We start from the raw sequence: 25,285 nt of genomic DNA, 5'->3' as shown, positions 1-25,285 counted from the left end.
CAATGCAGAAATGTAACTGATGTTCTCTTTCTTTGAACTGAGATAAATAAAAACGTTTTATTTTCGTTAAGAATCAAATTCATTAATTTAAATGTAATGCAAATTTTGTGTTGTTTTTTTTTTTTTTTTTTTTTTTTTTTTTACAGGAAGCAATGCCTGAGTAACAGTAACTATAATCAGTTTTTATATGTTTGTTTTGTGTTTCTGCGCTAGTATCATTTCCTCCAAGAGAACATACTATAGGTATGTGACAACAGAGTGATCCAACAGAAATGATAAATACTTAATATATAGCTTTTCAATAGATATTGATATATTTTTGTGTGCGTGTTTTATGTTTTTAAATTAAAATCAGATAGAAATGTTATTAACTGTCTTTGATTTTGAAGACATTTGCAAAATGATACCACTTGATGTATTTGCTGCAGACAAGTAAATATGTATGTAAATGTTGGTTATTTATCAAATACAAATACACAGACCCCACAAAATTGAATTTTAGTTTTTGACTAGAGAAATACATAGAGAAATAATATGCGTTCATTCGTCAGAAGTGGGAAAGATACATCGGGCAAATATATCTATATGTTTATGCTGCGCAATTTACAATTCAAGAAGATTGATTGAACACCCAACACATTATTTCTAATAGCAATTTGCCTCGGTCAGTGCTTGTCTAGTTATGTTTCATGCTTAGCGATATACGATCTGATCATGAACATTCTGCTATGGCATTGTCAGTTTCTCTTCGATTTATAAGGTTTCAATTTCCCCCTTAGTATCTTTTTCTTTTTTCTGTGTTTTTTTTTATTATAAAATATATTGCATATGTTATTCCTATCCAGTTTGATTTCATCTGATCACGTTGTTTCTGTTGAAACATGAAATCAAGTTGAAATTTATCTAAAAACAAGTACGAATCAAATTCAATTAATGTTTATATTAATAAGATGTGTTTACAAAGTACAAAAATCAATGATGAGTGTTGACAAAGGTTAATCTTGATAATAGGAGAGGAAAAATCTGTTTACTAATCTCTGACATTTCAATCATTAACAAGTACTATACTGTTTTCATGTATACGTCTAAATAGGTACTGTGATGGCCTGCTGACCTCTCATGCAAACAACGTTTGTTTTGTCATCGTCTTTCTAGATCCAGACATTCAACTTTTTTGCTTATTTACTTGTACGCATCTACTAATTCATATATTGTCAACAGAAAAGAGGCGGATGAAACAAAATGGATATTCAAACTCAGTAAACTGTTTTCTCACTGACAGCCTTTCAAAAACCCTATTTCAACTGCTGAGACTTTGCTCTGTATATAGTGAAGATGTTATGACATGCCGTCGTATTTATTGTGAAAGTTGTCTAGTATGTGTTTTAGATTAACTATTCCATCATAGCATACCATATTGTGATACCACTTTTATAGCAGACTTATATAATTGTAGGACTCAAATCTATGGTGGGCTCCAGATCTATGGCAGATTCCTAATCTATGGCAAATATGACGTCATGCCATCCCAAATCTATGGCAGATTTGTTGCAATCCTAATCTATGGCAAGTTTTGTAATTTCCTAATCTATGGCGGATTTTTGTTGTTTCCGAATCTATGGCAAATTTTGTGCATATGGAAAACAAAGCAGTACATATACGACCGATGCCTTTTCTTAAACAAGTGAAAATGTGTTAAAACGGAAGATGTTTATCAACATTTTTGAAACAAACATTCCATACCAAGGCTCCGTGTTGAAGACCGTACTGTGACCTATAATGGTTTACCTTTATAAATTTTGACTTGGATGGAGAGTTGTCTCATTGGCACTCATACCACATCTTCTTATATCTATTCAGGATTAAGATGATGCGCATGGTACCTGTTAAGTCTATTTATTATGTGCATGGTACCTGTTTAGTCTATTTATTCCACCAACTTATAAAAATGGTAGTCCCATGACATACAAGAAAGCATTTTTGTATGAAAAGAATTAAACAGTTTAATTTTTCATATAATAATTATTTGAGCGTTAATCAATTTTTTTTTTTTAACTAATGACGATTTAAGTCAAAGTGGTATCCTGTAATTTCATTTCTCACTTTATATACTTTGCCAGGCGTAGATGCTAAAATATTAATCATAACTCCTTTCCTAAAATATCCACTACTAAATACAGCCGTGCCTTTATCCATCGCGGGATTCGGACAGTACAGCACACCTTCCTTTAAACCATCGGCAAATTGTTTTAGAGTGAGAGTGTTTCCCTGTAATTTTGTTTGTAAAAATTTGAAATCTGTGAGCCCGGTGTTAAATATTTCTTTTTGGTTTACATCATACAATTAAAAGAAAAAAAATTATAAATGGTGTTCAAATCTATGCCGGTTCTGTCAACGTTAGCGCCAGCAACGACGACGTAATTATGGCGTTATTTAATTGTGACGCTATTTGTTACTCTTTTCCCCGGAAAATTACGCAATATCAAGATCTGCCATAGATTTGGAGAAATCAAAAAACTGCCATAAATTTGATTTGTAACGTTATATTTGCCATAGATTAGGAATCTGCCATACATTTGGAACCTACCATAGATTTGAGTCCTACATATATTATAACATTCAGTCAGTCCTTCACATGTTCAGTGTTCAATCTTCTATTCAATATACTGATGGTGCCTACATGAGGATGGATAATCAGTTTTTAATTAGTGTTAGGAAATATTACTTACCTCGTTTTAGAATACGATCCAAAAAGTAACCGACAGGCTAATGCTGAACGTTAAATTGTTTGTTCTATTAAAAGGAGGTAGCTTTTTATCTTTATCCTTATTATTATAATTATGTTATTTACCTAGTTACTTTATAGTAGTCATTGCATGTCTTAATTCAAAACATCAGCCTTTTACTCCTCAAACAATCGAACTGTTCATAAAGAGGGGCGGAAGATACAAAATGGATAGTTAAATCCATAAATGGAAAAGTGGAAAACGAAATGACAATACCATGGCAAAAAAAAACGACGATTAGGCAAACAACCATCTACAGGATATAACATACGAAACTAAAGACTGAGCAACACGAACCACATCAAAAACCGGTGTTGATCTCGGGCGCTCTAGAAAGGTAAGCAGATCCTACTCCTCATGTGATTAAAGATTAGGTTTAAAAAAACAATGTCAACCACAAGCAAGTTTTCAGTGTTAGAAGACTTTACTTTTGAAAGTATACATTGTGGTTCAAGATTCAACGTGCGTTAATATTTACTTGTTTTTGTGTGTATTCTGTCTTCATAGCTAGTGTTATGTAAGAATTCATGATTTGAATGTACCGTGTAACTTGTAATAAATCAAAATAGGTCTTTGTCATTTTATTGGCAACGATCCAACTCTAAAATGCCGTATTCTTAAGTGAAGAGAAACTTTTAGGACAATTGCTATCTAAAGTGCAAGGTTTTTTAAATAATGTTTAAATGGAGGTATATCATTGGCACTCATACCACATTTTCTTATATCTATATATAGGCAAGTTATTTTGATTACTATTTTGATGCATTCGGTCGTGCATGTTTCTTTTGTCTGATGAAATATTGATAATGGGTAGGAGCTCTTTCGCCATCTTGGATATATATGTACACGAACATTGACTTCGAATATATAAAAGAGGGACGAAAGACACCAGAGGGACAGTCAAACTCATAGATCGAAAACAAATTGACAACGCCATGGCCAAAAAAAAAAGACAAACAGACAAACAATAGCACAGACGACACAACATAGAAAACCAAAGACTAAGCAACACGAACCCCACCAAAACTGGGTGTGATCTCAGATGCTCCGGAAAGGTAAGCAGATTCTGCTCCACATGTGGCACCCGTCGTATTATTGCTTATGTTATTACAAATCCGGTAAATAGTTTAATTCGGTAAGTACATTCGTGAAAAGGGAGGGTATTGTAGTTACGACATAATGAAAATATCCGATATGTTTATATTTATAAAATATATAGCAAACATAAAAGAAACATTATGTAGCAGTGTATTCCACAACAGCGTTTGCGATTATTATTTCTTTAAACATGTAGACCTTCATTTGTTATATAGTATATGATTTTTAGATATATACATTTAATGTAGACCATGTATTTGTTTAATAGAAAATGATTTTAGATATATTCATTTTATGCACACCATGTATTTGTTCAATAGAATAAGGTGTTTTGATATATACATTTGCGTATGAACATGTTTTTGTTCAAAAGAATATGATTTTTAGATATATACGTTTTATATAGACCATGTACATGTATTTGTTAAATTGATTTTACATATAAATATGTATTGCATCATCACGTTGGTAACATACCATGAATTTGTTTATTACATGTTACTTATAAACGATGTATTTGGTCAATACGTTCATGACGTTGGTAACAGACCATGTATTTGGTCGATAGATGTTACTTATAAACCATGTATTTGGCCAATAAATGTTTATAACAAACCGTGAATTTGGTCATTAGATGTTATGTATACACCATCTTTTTGGTAAATAGATGTAGGTAACAGTCCAGTATTTTGTCATTAGATTTTACTTATAAACCATGTTTTTGGTAAACAGATGTTGGTAAAGGACCAGTATTTGGTCAACATGGTCAATAGATGTTACTTATAAACCATATGTTTGGTCAATAAATTTGGGTTATGGACTAATACGTATTTTGTCTGTAAATGTTACTTATAGAACGTGTATTTGGTCAATAGATGTTGGTAATAGACCACGAATTTTGTTAATATATATTCCTTCTATTCCAGGTTTTCGGTCAATTGAATTTTATATTTAGATATACATTGTATATAGATCATGTTTTGGCCGGTGGATAAAAGTCATTAAAAGCTTTTTTACTTTTCTAAAGTTTTCCAGAAAGAGTTTCTTTAATTAAAAAACATATTTTTTTTTATGCACAATATATGGATGGGTCATAGAAGAAGGCTACCGTGCTAATCTAACCAAACTTAACTGCTTGTGCCGTTTAGTCTTTATTAGAAAATGCATGCTTAATGTAATCTCTTACCCGTATATTTGATGATTTTTCTGTCTCGTCTAATTCGTTATATTTATTTGAAAGCAGCTTTTTATTAAGGTTAATATTGTTATAAAGTTGCTGTAAAATTTTTGACAAGACCTGTCTTTATGTTGTTTTTTTTTTTTTGCAGTACTTGCTTGGGCTGATATTGTATCACTACTTAGAACTTACCAAATGTTATTCATCACATTCAGTATTTTTACTGTTTGTTTGTTTTATTCATTTGAACACAGTTTTTTATTGAAGGTTAATATTGTATAATAGTTGCTGTAAAAATTGTTGACATGGAAATTGTCTTTATGTTTATTTTGCAGTACTTTCTTGGGCTGATATTGAATCACTACTTAGAACTGTTCAAATATTTTATGTCACGTTCATTAATTTCACTGTTTATTTGTTTTATTTATTTAGACGCAGCTTTGTACATTGTATTAAAAGTTAATATTGTAATAAAGTTGCTGTAAAAATTGTTGACATGGAAATTGTCTTTATGTTTATTTTGCAGTACTTGCTTGGGCTGGTATTGATACACTACTTAGAACTTACCAAATATTATTCATCACATTCAGTATTTTAACTGTTAGTTTGTTTTATTCATTTGAACGTATCTTTGTATTAAAGGTTAATATAGTAATAAAGTTGCTGTAAAAAAATATTAACAAGGACATTGTCTTTAAACTGATATTTTATATTTTTTGCCAAATGCTTGGCCTTTGTTGGTAAGGAAAGATTTATTGCATTACATCTTTTCTGATCGCTTAGCTTACTCCTTCCTAGGCCAAGCTATTGTATTATAATGGTTTTATGTTTTTCATTCATTCTTATCTTGTTGTACAAATGTATATGTAAACTGTATATATTATTTATTTTTATATGAGAAAAATGTTTACTCTTTTACTCTGAATAATTTCGAAATTCACCTTCTTGTTTCTCTTTTCATTTATACATTGCACAATAGAATGTAAAATACAGGAGCTACTCGCTGATTCATAAAAGTTAATGTTAAACCTCTGGTGGTTTGTTTAGGTTACATTTCCTAACTCCTTTGGGTAACTCCCTGCATTACTATGTTTTGACAGGATGACCATTTGTCAGTTTCTAGACAATTCATCTTATTGCATTTTCTTGCTGATCTAAAGATCGATAAACAAGAATTTTATTTGGGATTTTATAAATTTACCTCCTTCCACCCCCTTTCATCTCCTTCAACATTATTTTTTTTGTTAGATGTTCATCTACACTTATGGTCCATTACAAATGTAATTTTTGTAAATATGCCTGTTTTAGGCTATGTTCATCTTCATTTCTGAATGCTTATGTTGCAGGTGTTACATATAGCATTTCAATAGTTTTATATGGCTTAGTTGATCCTTTCCTTGGCCAAGCTATTGTATTCTGTATTATCGTTTTATCGTTTCATGTTTTTTATTCATTATCATCTTTTTGTACAAATGTATATATACAATGGATATATTGTTTATTTTTATATGAGAACAATTTCAACTCTGATTAAGTAAAAGTTTCGCAATTCACCTTCCGTTTTCTCTTTTCATTTATGCATTGCCCAGTAGAATGTAAAATACATAAGCTACTCACTGATTCATACAAGTTGATGTTAAACCTCTGGTGGTTTGTTTGGGTTGTAGGAAGAAAGCATAAATGCAATTATGTCTTTTTCAGTCTAGTTTGATATTGAACAAATCCATAATTTAAACATGTTAAAGTCAGAATAATAAAATTATTAACTTTCAAATTGTTGCATTATTACAAAACTCGTTAGAGATACAAAGATTATAATTAAGTACACCAGAGGGCAATTTAGTCTTAATAAGACACCTCAGTGGCTCTCGTTTAAACAGTTGAATATAATTATATCTACATCTAAACCTTTTTTTCACTTAAAAATTTGTATTGTTACTTTGTTATCTTCTGTCGAAGTGTTACAAAACGGACGAAACGTATCTTTACAAGCCATGATATGACATAAGAGCAAGAGTATACAACTAGATGGACGGAGGAAAAGTTTCCCATTTTAAGGTATTAATCACTCAAAACATGTATCGTCTAAGTGATTTTAACATCGGATAAATACAACGATCGTGTTATGAACAAAGCCTCTTAATGACACAAAAGTAAAAATGTCGTTATTGTTTAAACGGGAAGATCTAGCGAATTCGAGCCTGGAGCCGTTCGTATAAAGTGAACGTCAAATTCATGTTCTATTTTGCAGCTTACTCTAACACATGAGACAAACAGTCCGACAAATAATAATCAACACGACCTCAGATTATTTGCTTGTCGATTGAAATTGAAATTCACCAACATTTTTAAGGTTGCCAGAGCGAGTCATTAAACCAAAATAGCATCATTTCCTCATCAACTGATTTCCCAAACTGATTGTGAATATGTTTCAATCTCGTCTTGGTGAAACGGATTTAACTCGCCTTCCTTAATTTCTTATGCAAACTCTACTTGACTGCACTATAGGAAACTCATTAACCTTCTGTTCGACTTTATCCTCTTACCTTGCATAGACATCGAAGTCGTGGTGTCAATTCATCGCATACAAACCTTTGGTGAATGTTTTTTTCAGCTTGAGTTTGCTCTTTAAAGTTACAAATCGCATTAATCTGCATTTCTAGTTCCAAATTGATCTTACTAGCAATGGTGGTGCCATATTACGACCTATCCACCTAGTCTCCCAGCTTCATTTAAATCCTTTCTCGACCCATCAAATGTCATCTTGGCCCGTATCATCTTCATTAGAGTCCTGTTAATCATCAATCAAAATTCTTCCATGTTGTTAGAGCAATGTTCCAGTTTCTCATTTTTTCAATTCCTGAGTGTTCGATTCATTCTTTCCTACATATACACGTAGTTTAAACAGACCTTAACAGAAATGGGGTTTTTGGTCATGATATTGTTTGAAAATTAACGCATTTTTATTTTTGTTTTTCTTTATTTTACATATTTCTTTAGTTATATTATTATGCGTACTATTCATAAAGTAATTGGTGAATATATCGTCAAGGGCAGAGGAGATATACATTTTTAAGGATGTACACCTCTGAGAAGCCAAAAATTTCTAGAATTAAACTTTTTTTCTTAACCTGATTTTTGGGTTTATATGACTGTAAAAACATTATTGGTGAAGAAAAAATCATATGGTGGTGCACTTCTTTTTTTTTTTGCTACGGCCCTTTGAAAGTACCAAATTTTGATGATTTTCCCATTTTTCATCAATTTTTACCTATTTTTGGGCTATTATCGGGAAAAAAATCACAATTCCACAATTAAACTTTTTTTCATACATTCAATTAAAGAGGAAGTGGACCAATGTGAATAAATTTAACTTAAAAAAACTGTAGGTAGGTGTTAATATAAGAAAGTTTTATCATATTTTGATGCTTTTTTTGTGTCAAATTAACCATGCTGTCAATTTTGTAAATTTGTGATTTTTCTCTGTTTTAAGAACAAAATGCATATTATTTCAACTTTGTTATAAATGATTGAAAAAATAAATATCTAAGAAATTTGAAAAGAAAAAAGTAATATAGGATGTACATGTTTCTGATAAAATCATTTCTTGTACCCCTCACCCATTTTCTCAAAATTTTGGCTAAAAAGACTGACTTGATTGGTAATAATATTTGAAAAATTGATTACTCAAAAACTACTAATTGTAAATACGAAATTTTTCACAGAGTTAAGTTTGATTATAACATTTTTTAAATTCATTGATATTTTCCTCTTGTATCACATGTTTTGGAAATAATTCCAGAACGAGATTTCAACGAAACTGTAACGTCAGAAGAATACATCGTTAACTGCACATTTGAAATTAAGATATTACTATTTATTACCAATCATGAATAAAGTAAAATAATGCGGTTTTTTTTTCATTAACGAGCAAATAAATGGAATGATGCATATTTTTAACCGGATTCTTTATAATGCTTGTTATCAGACTGAGAACGGCAGAAATTACACGTCAATAAATCAGTGCAAATATTCAGAATTTGTTATCTATTTCAAAGCCGAATATAAACCGGTTGTAGATAAACATCGTTGTACAATACATATCAGTTATATCATTGATCTAGAATGATTTGCATACAAATACATCATTTACTCTATTGTTGTCATAGTATGTCTTAGTTCAAAATATCAGCCTTTACTGTAAATAGGGTTCAAGCTTTGAATACAATTACATCATATTCAAACTATTATCAGATGTATCTTATTGCTTAATCTAATCACGATTGGGTTTGTTTTGATGAAACAATAGACAAATTTTGACAAACAATAAACAAATTGTTGTAGTTAGGGTACTTTAACAGGTTTTCATTTGAGTTCATTCATTTAATTTGGATTATGCTATTATAATAGTTCAGAAAAAATACAGTTAAAATGGTGAGTTATACTTGCTATTATTTGATGAAAATATGTATATTGAAGTAAGGAACCTTTATTAACTAATCATATAGCTCTTCAATGGTGTCGGTTCTTATACATCCTTTAATTTTAAGTAATCGGCTTTTGACGTTCCTGATAAAGGTACATCCAGAAAAGCGCTACCGACGCATGACATTTATAACGTGTTGTTTCCTTTTTTAAGCTATATCCGGGTAAAAAATTTATCATAATTGCAAATGTTTCGAATGAAGAGAATAAAATGAATGATGAATAAACATAAAAACAAATGCAATAGAAAAGCGTCTGAGTGTCTCGAAATGGATAATTTAGTTTAAACTATGTTATGAAGTTGTAAGGTTCATACAACTTACATCTTTTTAAAAAGGGATACTGATAGATGAAATGTCGTAAATAACTTGATCTTTAATTGAATCTTAAATGGTGAACTGATCATGACGAATTGGTTACTTTCTTGTTTTTTATAACAAAAGCATCATTTTTCGTGGGGTTTTTTTTCACAGGCGAGGGGTAGGTGGGAGTTATTTATTTTGATGAAAATAAAACTAATGTGCTTAATATGAAATACAAACATTGTCTTTTCAGAATTATGCAAACGTCATTATTTGTACTTGCTTTGCAACTTCGCTAATGGTTCAACATGGTAAAAGTAGTAATGATAGTAAGTTTTACTGTATGACATATGTACTATCAACAGTCAAACTGTATAACATATGTACTGCTAACAGTCTTGCTGTATAACACATGCACTGCTAACAGTTTTACTGTATAACAAATGTACTGCTAACAGTTTTACTGTATAACAAATGTACTGCTAACAGTTTTACTGTATAACATATGTACTGCTCACAATTTTGCTGTATAACATATGCACTGCTAACAGTTTTACTGTATTACAAATGTGCTGCTAACAGTTTTACTGTATAACATATGTACTGCTCACAATTTTACTGTTTAACATAGGTACTGCTCACAATCTTGCTGTTAAGCATACGTATTGCTCACAGTTTTACTGTAAAACAAATGTATTGCTCACAATCTTGCTGTTTAACATATGTATTGCTCACAGTTTTACTGTATAGCAAATGTACTGCTAACAGTTTTACTGTATAACATATGTATTGCCCACAAACTTTCTGTTTAACATAATTATTATTATGTTTTGCTCACAGTTTTACTGTATAACAAATGTACTGCTGACAGTCTTGCTGTATAACGTATGTACTGATCACAGTTTTACTGTATAACGTATGTGCTGATCACAGTTTTACTGTATAACGTATTTACTGATCACAGTTTTACTGTTTAACGTATGTACTGATCACAGTTTTACTGTATAAAGTATGTACTGGTTACAGTTTTAGGGATGCTTGCTCCTCTGTTTCATAATAACAAGCTTTTAACAAAAACTGATATAAAAGGATGGTATATAAATAATGAAACTCAAAAAGCAGAAAAAAGGAAAGGTCCGTGTTCATGTTTTTTGAGAAATGAGCAATTGAAAATTTGGTGGGAAACGAGTCTTTGAAGATTTTACACATATATATAACATTAGCACCTTCATACTTCAAAACTGTAAAAAAGTAACAAGAATTCTATAAGATTTTCGAAAATAGCTTTTTTTAAATAAATTTATTAAATTATGAAAAGAAAAGTAGGAGTATGTATTGGAACTACGTGGATAGAGGATTCCGAATATCTGACAAAGAATCAAAAACAAGAGTAGCGAACATCCAGTTAATAAAGCGTATTAAACAAAAGTAACTACGTGCACTACTTAGTCATATTTGTTTTATCTTCATTCACACATTTTAAAAGTGAAAAAATAGGCCTACTAATTATTTTATTCATGATAATGTACTGAAAAGAAAGTCTGGCATATTGTTTATCGACACGCCGTTCTCTCTTTTTTCATTTTGCTATTTTTTTTTATCTTGAGAATGCATGTTTTTTGGAAGAGTATTGGATCTGGAAAAAAAACAGTTTGAACTTGTCATACATTATCATTAAATCCTTACAGCAAAAAAAGTCAAACGAGCACCAAGAGTAAATTGATATCAAAAGTATTTTAATTAGTTTGATATACGGAGAAGCTTCGAGAATAGTTAAAGGGAGTGAAGCAAGAACAGCTCTGTAATAATGATTGCAATATGACGATGGTGTACGATTTTGCAACATAACCATATGAAAAATAAGATCTGGAAATAAATAAGTTTGCCATGCGCTAAAAAAAAGAGTTTTATAGTGATATCATCAAATAACAAAGTAAAAGCTAAAGACGTAATGTCGAGTGATTTAGCAAAATAAATACTAAGTAAAAAAAGAAAATTCACATGATTAGCCACATATCATTTAATGTAGAATTACAGAAAGCAAATTTATAGCCGAAGGACACTGAAATGAAATACGCAAAAAGATAGGAATACAAGTTACTTGCGTATACGTAACAGAAATCAAAGCAAACGAAAAATATGTGCCCAATAGATACTTTAGGATTAAAAGGTATTCTAAAAAAATATGGGGAAGGCTAATAGTTCACTGAAAATTCATGTGATAGAGTAGAAATAGTTATCGTTCCTTAGTGCTCGCCATTAGTAGGCGTTCCTAGTAATGTCCAATTAATCAAATATTACTATTATGCCTAATTATAAAAAAAAAAAAATTCACCATATACGTAATTACGTATTTTTTTTTTTTTTTTCATCCGCTTTGATCGAAGTAACCATTTCATAGAAACACTAAAGAATGTATTACATTGCTCAAAGAATTATTCAAAAAAGTTTCTAACCTGATCTGAAGAAGGTCAATTTGATTCAACCATTTTTAAATAGTATAGTTAAGAGCAGTAATCCCATGTTGCTGCTCAAGAATTATTACTAAAAATAACGATCAACTCAAAATAGAGAGACATAATTCACAAAAAACGTTAATTGTTAATTTCTCACTTACAGCTACAACAGAACCGACGACAATTTCCACTGCAACAGAGCCGACGATGGCAACTTCAACAACAGCAGAACTGACGACAACTTCAACAACAACAGAACCGACGACAGCTACAGTAACACCAGTAACTAGTGCATCAGGTATACAAGGAATAGGAAATTTGTACTTTTTGATTGATATCATATCATCTTTAAGTTACCGTGTTGTTCTGTCTAGAGTTTGTATCTTCTATACTATTAAATTTGTAGACAAACATTTTTTAGCCGGTTTGCCTCCGAGCTGACGATTGTCTGAAGTATTATATAATAATAAATAGTAAGTGTATGTAATGTACTTTTTAACTTCATATAATAATTTCTTTAATTAGCGTAGCTTAATTTATCAAACCCCAAATGCATTTTCGTAGCTGGTTCCTTACTGTCTACGTTTTGTGAGCGGGCGGAAATGGTTTTGTATTTGTTTTGTCTTGAATTTATGACAACTCGGTCCACGGCCAACTCGCACCATTCAAACACTCTCACTAATTATTACAACTAGCATCACTTTTTCAAACTCTCACCACAAAAAAAAAGAAATATAACAAACTCGAGGAAAAGTGTTACATCATTAGATTCTTCTTCTCTAAGTAAATTCCTCCTTTCTCGGAGCACCCGTGCCACACAGAGACAGAACTCGCACCACTCGAAAAAAAAAATACTACAAACTCGCACCACTGAAGAAACGTTTTAAATCATCAGAGAGTTCTAGATGGTCTTCTCTTAGTTATTTCACACGTTCTTGGTGCTCCCGTATCACACAGAGACAGAACTTGCATGACTCGCACCTTTCGAAAAAAAAAGGAAATACTACAAACTAGCACCACTGAGAAATGTTTTAATCATCAGTGTTCTAGGTTGTCTTCTTCTTCTCTGAGTTACTTCCTCCGTTCTAGGAGCACCTGTGTAACACAGAGACAGAAGCTACAAATTGGACATTCAAACTCCTATGGAAGAAGAACTGACAAATTAATCATAACTATCAACATGATACATCTGTGCATAAAAACAGTTTGAGAAACACGAACCCAAGTTGTGTATCACCATAAACATTTCAAGTAGTCTTCAAGCCGCACTCGCATTGGTTTTTTCTAGTGTTAATTAATATTTTAGATTTGAAAATTGGTAAACTACAGTGACTGATTTCTTTAAAATATTTTTAATTCAATATTAGGGAAATAGTTGACGTGATTATTATACATGGCTATTTATTTACCTAGGTTCCTTTAAAATATGTCTAAAAAATTTAAAAGTGCATTCTGGGGGAAGATATTGGATTCAATGGTTAAACTTTTGTCAATTTGTTGTGCATTTAGAAACAAAACAAAATAGAAAAGGGGGTTTCAACCATGGAATATACCTTTTAAATCCGACAAATTATAGTTGATATGATCAATCATATTTCACATTTGGAAATTTTCAACTAGTGATGCTTATTTGGTCGAGGCTACTGGAAATAATCTCTATGCTTTGTATGCTTAGTCCTCGATACCTACAGACACTGTCAGTAAGATTTATTTGAACATATATAAACCTAAGCGGACGTGGCTGGTTGAAACATATTTTATACATTTGTCAAAGATCCATCCACTCAGACTTGCAAACAATCCGCAAATACCAAGTATGAATTTTTATATCGGTGGCATTTGTGATTAAAAGCCATTTAATAAGAACGTAAAAATAAAAATAAATATCAGTTAGTTTTTACCGAGACAAACACTTTTTTCAATAACACTCAGGTTCGTTTCATTTCAACTTTCATAAAAACAACTATTTTATCGATAATACCGGAGCATTTTGTTTAAAGTCAATGCTGTTTTATTATCAGTTTGAATAGTTAGAAAATATATTTCTCCACTTCATGCCTGAAACAAATCACCTTTTTGCTAGAATTGTAATATCGAACAATAAAAAGACTATGACCTCTACACAAAGTATGAATAGACAGTGATAAAGATACAATCTAGGCTGCATAAGATTAGTGCATTACATAATGAAATGTACCTCTCTACAAAGCTTGCGCAACCTGTATTCGTCGACAATTTCAAATGTTATAATGTGAAATCAATCAAGGCACTATTAAGTGGAATGAGTTAAATTTTCCGGAGCACCTGAGATCATCTCAAGTTTTTGATGGTATTGCGTTGATCTGTCTTTAGTTTTCATTGTGGTGTTTTGAGAACTTTTTGTCTTTGTGTCGTCGTTTCGTTTTTTACCATGGTGTTGTCAGTTTACCTTCGAGTTTTGAAAGCCCTTTGACATCTTCCATCTCTATTTCTTAACATATTGTTCAGAAAACTGTCTATCGTAAAATTATAATTTTATCCTAGAATATATTTATTGTTTGACGTTGAGTTGCTGTCTCTATTACATTTTCCATAATTCCATTGAAGCTAAGAGAACAAGCATGTACATGTAGGAAGTGCTACATGTATATAAAATAAGATGTGGTATGATTGCCAATGAGACAGCTCTCCAACAGATTCAAAATGAAGCGGGTTTAAGCAACTTTGGTACAGCGTACGAGCTTCAACAATAAGCAAAACCCGTACCGTAAAGTCGCTATAAAATACCCCGACAGGACAAAATGTGAAATAATTAAAACCAAAAAACCAACGCCCTTTTTTTTTCTCGTACGGAAATATTCCGTGAAACAAACATTCAGCACATGCTCCGAGAGTAGGCATTGTAGTAATGCACCAAATCAGTACTTGTTAGTGAGAGTCTATGAATAATGTTTTATGTTTGTGTCTTTCCTTTTTTTTTGTTATTGCTATAAAACACAAAACAACAATTTTGTCTTAGGAAAGGGTGTTTTGTGTAATCTACCTAGTAAGGCTTATGTTTCATTTTGCAGGTTCTGGTGACAGTGGAAGTGCATCATTAGTAGTTAATTTTTATCAGATGGCTTTATGCGTCTGTATAAGTATAGCATCATCCAAAAGAACACGTGTGATATCTTCTGGAGTATTGTCATAGATATTTCAAGAAAAAGACGACAAACAAACCTGAAAGAAACCTGAAAGAAACATTGAATTCTTATTTCTTTTTTTTTAATAAACGGGCTAGTTTAGTTAACATAAAACGAAAAAATATTTAAAGATATTTAAAAATCTATGTCTAGGTTAGTCTATGGAAAGGTATATACTATGATATTTAGAGCGAGGGGCTTGCCCCAAGCTCTTAATTTCATAGTATATACCTTTCCATAGACTATCCAATTTAGCACATATTTACAACTCGAGTAATCTTTTAATTGGTCTATTGATAGTTTATTTTGGCTGACTACTTGTATCACAGGTGTTTGTAAAACGGAGCTCATTAACGAATTTTGTAAATCTACTCACTAGTATCATTGTAAAATATGTGATTTCAAAAGGCCCTTCACTCCAGAATGAAAAGATGGTAGCTGCTGGTGTAAGTATGTATACTGATATAAAGCGGTGTTTTACTATACATGTTCTTCTTACATAATAAGTTGACCAAAAACAGGCAATAATTAAATTGCAGTGGAAGCTTTACATGTTTTGAAAACATTTTTTAATTTCACAGTAAAACTAAAGCTATAATAAGTTTGAAACATATAGATAGTTTGTCCCCAAAGATATAGTCTAGCAGATGGGCATTAAAAAGCAACTACAAATAGATCAGAGATTATAGGTTTTGTGTTTTTTTTTTTATTAGTTCAAAGTAAAAACTAAAAGATTTATCAGAATATGTTTATATATATATATATAGGTGGCACATTATCTTCAGACATAATCACAGTTTTTCAATTCATGACATCGTCCTGAACATGCATGAAATATTTGCCACTGGACATTAAGCAACCAATAATCAATAAATCAATCAATTCATGACGAAATAGATCACTTTCCTTAAGAAAGTGTAAAAAATTATCACCAAGTTGCTTTAATTTTCCTTTACAAGGTTTCATAGTACACACTTTTCTGTGTACAAAGTAATTGCATGGATGATACATTATCATAATTTTAAGATATCGTTGTACTCTAATCAAGGTATAAAGAACCATATGTATTACCCTTTATTTAAATGATAAAATTTGCAATTGTCAAAAACATTTTTTAGATCCAAAGGTTTTAATAGCAGGATATTTAAAATCAATGTGAAAACTAATTACAAACTATTTAATTTAATTTGGAACACAGCATTTTATTTCAAAATAGCCAGTGGCAATTTTTGTTTTAAATATCTTGATTACGATACAATGAAATCTTACCCTTGTGGTCATTCATGCGTAGTTACTTAGTACACAGGAAAAGTATGTACTATGAAAATTAGAAGGCAAATATAAGCAATTTGATTGGACGAGAAGTTGTAAGTATGTGCTAATTATTATTAACCGTGGTTTCTTTGTTAGGTATTAACGCGCTTAACATCAGTGTAGATAAAATAGTCAACAACATATGAACAGATGTTCTCTGCATTAAACGACGTTTTAATTAGCCAATTGATTTATTTCTAAAAATCTGCCCGGTTAAATTGACTGAACACTTTTAAGTTTGACTTTCATAAAGTACCGTCAATTTCGTTTTTTTTTTTTTTTTCAGAAAAAATAAATTCATCAGGACTAGCTAGTGTCTTTTTTTTACGTTCGTATACGGTGAGATTGTAACTGTAACGTTCAACAATTGAAACGTTTGCAATTATATTTGGCCAGTGCATGTGTGTGCGTGTATTTATTTTATGATAAACAACGTTTGATCCTAATGGAGATGGTCTTAGAACTATACTACTTTATGTGTATATGCTAATTAGAAGCATTTGGTTTTTTTTTTGCATTAATATAATGCATCTTATTTTATTTAAAACTTATATTTCTTAAATTATCATAATAATAGGTACATGTATAAAAATAAAAACAATGTACAAAATTAACAAACGGAAAAAGTACAAAGCAAAAAAAGTTCAGAAAAGCCGTTCATCACGAAAACGATTATAAATGACATTTGTGTAACATGGTACCGCAAATTTGCAGATGTAACTTTGTTGGGCCAAATTTGAGACGACGAAGTATATATTATATATATATATTAATAATTTGTGAAAATATATATCATGTATTCTTTTGTTGCAATTTTATGCCGTTTTGAAATTAAAGGTTATTTGTTTTAAAATAGAAAATGTAGGCCCTGAAGATTTAATAGAATTAGAGGACATATTTTACTACACGGATTTGCATCGCAATCAATTCTCCTATATTTCAATGTAACAACTCTTTAATACATATATTTTACATTCATATTGAACCATAAGATGGACTGAAGACAGTTCTTGTTTTTTTTTTTTCCGTTCCCTTAACGACATCACAAGATGTTTTCATGGGAATATATTTAGCAGAAAAATATTATTTCTTCAGTTGCAGTTTACGGAATGTAAGTCTTATTAGTTTATTACAACAAAAACGCATTACAAGCAAGAAAAGACTAAGTCTACCAAATCTATTTTGTAATATGAGTGAAAATAAAATGTTTTATGTCCTAAGACCATAAGAATACAAGGTATGCTGCTGTCCTTACTTGATGCATTTTAGAATATAGTTTAATATCGTAATATACTTTCAAAAAAATCACTTCAGATATGCCCTAAGACCTCCAAAGGTATTAAAAAATACAAGACCCTACTTTTATCTTTAAAGGTTGTCTCACCTATTTCGATACATACATCTTTACAAGTGCATTCTCCATGTTCTCTTTTAAAAAGGCGGGACATAAATCAATTTATTTTTCATTATATAAGTTCTGTTACATTTTACGATTGTATTGATACTTGAAAATTCATTTAAAAAAATGAAAACAACATGTTATAGATTTCATGCGTCCGAGACGCTTTTCTGGATTTACCTTCATCAGGAACGTTCAAAGCCATATATATTTAAAGCTAAGGATGTAAAAGAATCTAAACAGCTATGTAAAAAACTAAGACTAGAGTGTGTCTTATTGGTAAATTATGGATATAATTCCGAATTATTTCCCCTAAAACGAATTTGTAGTTTTGTGTATTTCAACCAGAACACTGTAACATATTTATTTCGTTATGCAAACGAGATTTACAGACAATTCGTTCCAATTCAGTTGAAAAAAAGTGTCGTAGTTTTCACCCCGCTCTACCAAACGATATAATTTCACTTACAACGAATTTGTGCTTGTGGTTATTTCTATAAAAGCACTGGAACAAACATATTTGTTCCATTTAGGAAATGAGACCAGCTAACATTTTCTCAACTAGACAGCAGCTTTACAGGGAAGTCTTTTGAGCTTAGTTAAAGGAAGATTAGTTTTCATTCCTCTAAAACAAAGTTCAAATGTTTTATCAAAATAATATCCCTGGACTTCCTTAGAATATTCTGGAAAAAGCCACTTCCATTGATATACACCTCATGTCGGCTTTAATTAGATAATAGATGTATACATGCTTTTTGTGAACATGTTTCTCGTTTTTTATATAGATTAGACCGTTGGTTTTCCCGTTTGAATGGTTTTACACTAGTAATTTTTGGGGCCCTTTATAGCTTGCTGTTCGGTGTGAGCCAAGGCTCCGTCTTGAAGACCATACTTTGACCTATAATGGTTTACTTTTATAGATTTTGACTTGGATGAAGGGTTGTCTCATTGGCACTCATACCACATCTTCTTATATCTATATATTAACATCCTGCAAAAAAAAAATCGATTGAATTCATTTTGACCATATAATATAGTATTTGGGGGTATTCGCAGCAGACAAACATGGAATATAGACAGTTACGTTAATTGGCTGGCTTAATTGTTGCTACCATATAATAGCATTATTCATTTCCCGGTAACTGCATAATTTCAAGAGAAGTAGATCAATAAAATTCTGAATTTCCAGAATATACATGAAATTCATGGATAGATCATTCGGATAAGGAGGAGTCGGCTTCACAGTTCCAACACTATGTCTTCAATTCTATGACTTTTGCAAATATAGAAATAAAAAGTTGTCCATGTTTTGAAAGTCGGGGTCAATTTCGTGCACACAATGACGATATGTTGTAGCATGATCTCTGTAGCATTTATCCTTTAGGATCCATACATGATAAATAAAAGAATAAGGGAGACGTAGTAGGATTGCCAATGAGACAGCTATCTAACAATGTTCAAATGACGAGGAATAAGGAACTACATGTCACCGTAAGGCCTTCAACAATGGGATATAAAAGGCACCGATATGATCAAATGTAACACAATTCAAACGCAAAAATCAACGGCCTGATCTATGACAAAACAAAAAACAAATATGACGAACAGCAACCAACGACAACCTCTGAATAAACGGTTCCTGACTTGGAACAGGCCGACAATGACTGTGGTAGGGTTAAAAAGGTTATAAAACACTTAATCCTCCCTTACTCTGGGAAAGTGGTGAAAAGACTCAATATAAGAACACACTATCAAACATGTAAAAATCAGTAGGAAATGGTTTGACTCCCCAAATTGGCTCAAAACACGAAAACAACTCACATAAAAACAAAAGACACAAAGTACCGAACTAAGACAAATGTTAGAGTACTCGCAGTTACTGTAAGCTAGTTCAAAGCCAATGGTAACTAATAAATGAATCCTGTTTTTTCAAACGAAAGTATATACCAGTGCACATTTAGTGGATGCAGTGTAATAACGTCATAAGGAGTCTGAGAAAAGCATATACTAGTACTTTGCACATTGCCTAGCTATAAATACATAGTATAGATAAGATGTAAGACCATAATCTTTTATAACTGTATTGAAATCTACTTAGTAATGTTTTGATTTATCAAAAACAAAAATCAATGTTAATACCGATAAAACAATGATTAACGGATTACAACGGATTAAATGGCATGCTTTTACGTATACATTTGGTTTATTCACAGGATCAATGAGTTAACAAGGTTAGTATCTCAATGTACGGATTAAACAACATCACCGTAGAAATCATAACTTATTTTTGTTTGTATACTTTTGTCACAGATATGATTCCAGTGCATTTTTGTGATGTCTGGCAATGGAGTAGGATAAGAAATTTTATAAATATCTATTTGTTTTTCGTCAGTATTTTTATTGAAAATGTTGCGCAGTCCATCTGCAGTATTGGTTGCTTTCATGAATATGTAAGCCATTTCAAAGTTTTCAGGGGGAGCACGGTGGCCGAGTGGTCTAAGTAGTCCAACTACTGTATCACTTGACTGTGAACACTACGGTTTGTGAGTTCGAGTCCCGCACGTTGCGGAAGCGTTCGATTCCTATCTTAATTGACTAGGATTGTCAGTTTTCCTACCAAAGGTCGGTCCACCAACAAAAACTGACTGCCACGAAATAGCGCAATAGTGCTGAAAAAAGAGTGAAGCACCAATCAATCAATCATAGTTTTAAGTGTACATTTGTAAGAAGACTTTACTCTTGACATATTTTACCGAAGTTGCAGTCATGTTTATTCTAAATAATAAGGAAATTTGGTCTGATTGCCAATGAGACAACTAATTACCAGAGTTTAAATGAAGTAAATGTAATCAATTATACACATCACCATGATCATTGATTTTATTTTTTAATAATTACATTACATGTATGTTTCATTATAGTACGTTATTTTGATTGGGTAACAGCAATCTCGCGTCATTATGAAATTAACCTTCATTTCAAAATGAAATTAACCTTCATTTCAAAATGAAATGTAACATTCATGATGACATGAGCTTCCACAATAAAGTGCACAGGTAAATAAAAGTGTTTTCGTGATCCTAGCAAAAAAAATGTAGTTATAAGTATTTAAACCATTGTGGTGACGTCAGCCTATTCATTTACCGTGGATTCTTTTTCTAGAATCAACGCTTCCTAAATCTGCCGCTGAAATGGACTCACCAAATTATATTCAATTGTATCCTTTGTGTGTCTAATTTCATTAAGGTTGAATTGGCTAATTTACTGATTTCTGTTCACTAATGGAATTAATTTAAAAACTTACTTTTAATTTTTGTAATTTGTATATGCCTTCACTGGGAATCGAACCCTTCCTTGAAATCTGTTATGAATGACTGACATCAACATATCGACGAAACCTCTCGGCTACCAATGGGTTACAACTTAGATGTCTATTTTATATATATAAATGAACATCGGACACACAGGGGTTGTACCTTTATATATACACAATGGGCAGTCGTATAGTATAAGTTGGTAGCCGCGAGGTTAGCATGCTTAAAATCAACGAGTTAAAAGATAGGGATTTGTCGGTTTAGGTTCGAATCCCTGTATTATCTCTGTTGACCCAATTCTGTTTTTTTTTCTAATTTTGCATGTTATAGTGGATATTTTTGTAATACATGTAATAGCGTGTTTTACCGTTTATTTTTTGGATTATTATTGGCTATTTCACATGTTTGAAACAAAAATGATTACATTCTATTTGTCAATTTTTGTTGTATAAATATAGTTTGATTTCATCTGTTTTACTACATAATTTTACAAATATTTGTTCGCAAATTCCTATGCTAGAAAATCGTGGTGTGCCTAGAGTGCTAGAAATTTCGGTAACATACTTATTATATATACTTTATATATGCTCTTTGGTCGGGTTGTTGTCTCTTTGACACATTCCCCATTTCCATTCTCAATTTTATTAGAAATAAGTTCGAAAATGTCTTATTTTGTAAAAACAGATAATATTCAGATGCCTGATAATATAAAGATCTTTCAAGGTAGAAGTGTTATATTTGTATTTTGTTAACTAATTAATTGTGATCTGAGAAATATCAATGCATCGTTGGACACGATAACATGGTTATTTAAACTCACTTACAATACCATCTAATTAAGAAAAGGCTTTAATTTTGAAAAGAAATTAACACAATAGTTTAAGTTATAGATACAATGGATAAACGTAGATTCATGAAAAAACAAACCATTCGCCCTTCGGGCTCATGGTTTCTTTTTCAAGAATCCACGCTTATCCATTGTATCTATATAACTGAATGCTTCTTTTGGTAATTTTATAGGGTTTTAAAAGCGTTGACCGTGCGCACATTTTTAGAATAAAGCGCTTCATACAAAATGTACTTCGGTCAACGCTTTTACATCCCAAAAAATTTACAAAAAGAAGCATTCAATTCTTAATTGAAAGTGCAATACAATGAGAGTTCGCTACGATTACAGCGGTTGGTTGGCTTGCCATAACTAACTATCATTTTCTTTGTATGTGGATCACATTTTAAATATATTTCTAAAAAAAAAGAACTTTAGAATGACATCTTTCTATCCTTGGTTTTATGTTTTGTGTGATGGACAATACCTTCCACATTTAGTTTTTGTGTCTCAATGAAGAAAGACATATTGTTTCTGTCAAAAATGTTTTGCTGCTGTTGCTTAAAATTCTTATCGTTTGTATTTGACGTTTGATATTTTACATGTTTGTACAATACTAGAGTAGATATGTCACTTTCAAGTTAGTGAGTTCTTTTACCTTCAACTTACAAATCCACTAGAAAATCGCTTCGAATGCATACAAACCTGTTAAGTATTATATTATTGTTTAAGCACTGGGAAGATTCAGCTGCTGGTGCACAATTAGTTCCAGAGGCTAGGGTATCATCAGCCCACTAGTCAGTACTTAAGAAATTATTAAGAAAATAAGGTTCCTGCTCCATCAGGCAAAGTAAACCTTATATGGATTTCTGATTTAAGGTCCCTTGCGGTCATATAACTATTCACTTGTTTCGGTACTTATACGTTCATTAGCTTTCAAATATTTGGTTTTGAGCGTTCCTGATGAAAGTAAATACAGAAAAGCGCTTGGAACGCATACTATTTATACCGCTGCATTTGTTTGCACCTGTCCTAAGTCAGGATTCTGATGTTCAGTAGTTGTCGTTTGTTGATGCGGTTCATAAGTGTTTCTCGTTTCTCGTTTTTTATATAGCTTAGACCGTTGGTTTTCCCGTTTGAATGGTTTTACACTAGTAATTTTGGGGCCCTTTATAGCTTGCTGTTCGGTGTGAGCCAAGGCTCCATGTTGAAGACCGTACTTTGACCTATAATGAAATTGAGAATGGAAATGGGGAATGTGTCAAAGAGACAACAACCCGACCATAGAGCAGACAACAGCCGAAGGCCACCAATGGGTCTTCAATGCAGCGAGAAACTCCCGCACCCGGAGGCGCCCTTCAGCTGCCCCCTAAACAAATATGTATACTAGTTCAGTGATAATGGACGTCATATTAAACTCCAAATTATACACAGGAAACTAAAATTAAAAAATGATACAAGACTAACAAAGGCCAGATGCTCCTGACTTGGGACAGGCGCAAAAATGCGGCGGGGTTAAACATGTTTTTTGAGATCTCAGCCCTCCCCCTATACCTCTAGCCAATGTAGAAAAAATAAACGCACAACAGTACGCACAGTAAAACTCAATATAAGAGAAGTCTGAGTCCGATGTCAGAAGATACAATCTAGGCTGCATAAGATTAGTGCATTACATAATGAAATGTACCTCTCTACAAAGCTTGCGCAACCTGTATTCGTCGACAATTTCAAATGTTATAATGTGAAATCAATCAAGGCACTATTAAGTGGAATGAGTTAAATTTTCCGGAGCACCTGAGATCATCTCAAGTTTTTGATGGTATTGCGTTGATCTGTCTTTAGTTTTCATTGTGGTGTTTTGAGAACTTTTTGTCTTTGTGTCGTCGTTTCGTTTTTTACCATGGTGTTGTCAGTTTACCTTCGAGTTTTGAAAGCCCTTTGACATCTTCCATCTCTATTTCTTAACATATTGTTCAGAAAACTGTCTATCGTAAAATTATAATTTTATCCTAGAATATATTTATTGTTTGACGTTGAGTTGCTGTCTCTATTACATTTTCCATAATTCCATTGAAGCTAAGAGAACAAGCATGTACATGTAGGAAGTGCTACATGTATATAAAATAAGATGTGGTATGATTGCCAATGAGACAGCTCTCCAACAGATTCAAAATGAAGCGGGTTTAAGCAACTTTGGTACAGCGTACGAGCTTCAACAATAAGCAAAACCCGTACCGTAAAGTCGCTATAAAATACCCCGACAGGACAAAATGTGAAATAATTAAAACCAAAAAACCAACGCCCTTTTTTTTTCTCGTACGGAAATATTCCGTGAAACAAACATTCAGCACATGCTCCGAGAGTAGGCATTGTAGTAATGCACCAAATCAGTACTTGTTAGTGAGAGTCTATGAATAATGTTTTATGTTTGTGTCTTTCCTTTTTTTTTGTTATTGCTATAAAACACAAAACAACAATTTTGTCTTAGGAAAGGGTGTTTTGTGTAATCTACCTAGTAAGGCTTATGTTTCATTTTGCAGGTTCTGGTGACAGTGGAAGTGCATCATTAGTAGTTAATTTTTATCAGATGGCTTTATGCGTCTGTATAAGTATAGCATCATCCAAAAGAACACGTGTGATATCTTCTGGAGTATTGTCATAGATATTTCAAGAAAAAGACGACAAACAAACCTGAAAGAAACCTGAAAGAAACATTGAATTCTTATTTCTTTTTTTTTAATAAACGGGCTAGTTTAGTTAACATAAAACGAAAAAATATTTAAAGATATTTAAAAATCTATGTCTAGGTTAGTCTATGGAAAGGTATATACTATGATATTTAGAGCGAGGGGCTTGCCCCAAGCTCTTAATTTCATAGTATATACCTTTCCATAGACTATCCAATTTAGCACATATTTACAACTCGAGTAATCTTTTAATTGGTCTATTGATAGTTTATTTTGG

The 25,285-nt window shown here is 31.8% G+C and overlaps 1 protein-coding gene across 2 annotated transcripts; it reads left to right on the top strand.

The window, feature by feature from the left end:
• The first annotated feature begins 9,367 nt into the window (after positions 1 to 9,367).
• LOC127710184 (uncharacterized) lies at positions 9,368 to 25,058 on the top strand. 2 transcript variants are annotated; one of them, XM_052215949.1, is made up of 4 exons: positions 9,368 to 9,495; positions 10,102 to 10,177; positions 12,468 to 12,602; positions 24,862 to 25,058. In XM_052215949.1, the coding sequence occupies exons 1-4, from the start codon at positions 9,493 to 9,495 to the stop codon at positions 24,981 to 24,983; spliced, it is 336 nt and encodes a 111-aa protein (XP_052071909.1). In that variant the 5' UTR covers positions 9,368 to 9,492; the 3' UTR covers positions 24,984 to 25,058. The 2 variants fall into 2 exon arrangements, with proteins under 2 accessions (XP_052071909.1, XP_052071908.1); XM_052215948.1 differs by lacking the exon at positions 24,862 to 25,058 and adding an exon at positions 15,355 to 15,551.
• The last annotated feature ends 227 nt before the right edge of the window (positions 25,059 to 25,285 follow it).

The sequence above is a fragment of the Mytilus californianus genome, unplaced genomic scaffold (assembly GCF_021869535.1).
Source record: "Mytilus californianus isolate M0D057914Y unplaced genomic scaffold, xbMytCali1.0.p SCAF_7, whole genome shotgun sequence".
NCBI classification, from domain to species: domain Eukaryota; kingdom Metazoa; phylum Mollusca; class Bivalvia; order Mytilida; family Mytilidae; genus Mytilus; species Mytilus californianus.
This window is presented reverse-complemented; position numbering and strand designations above follow the sequence as displayed.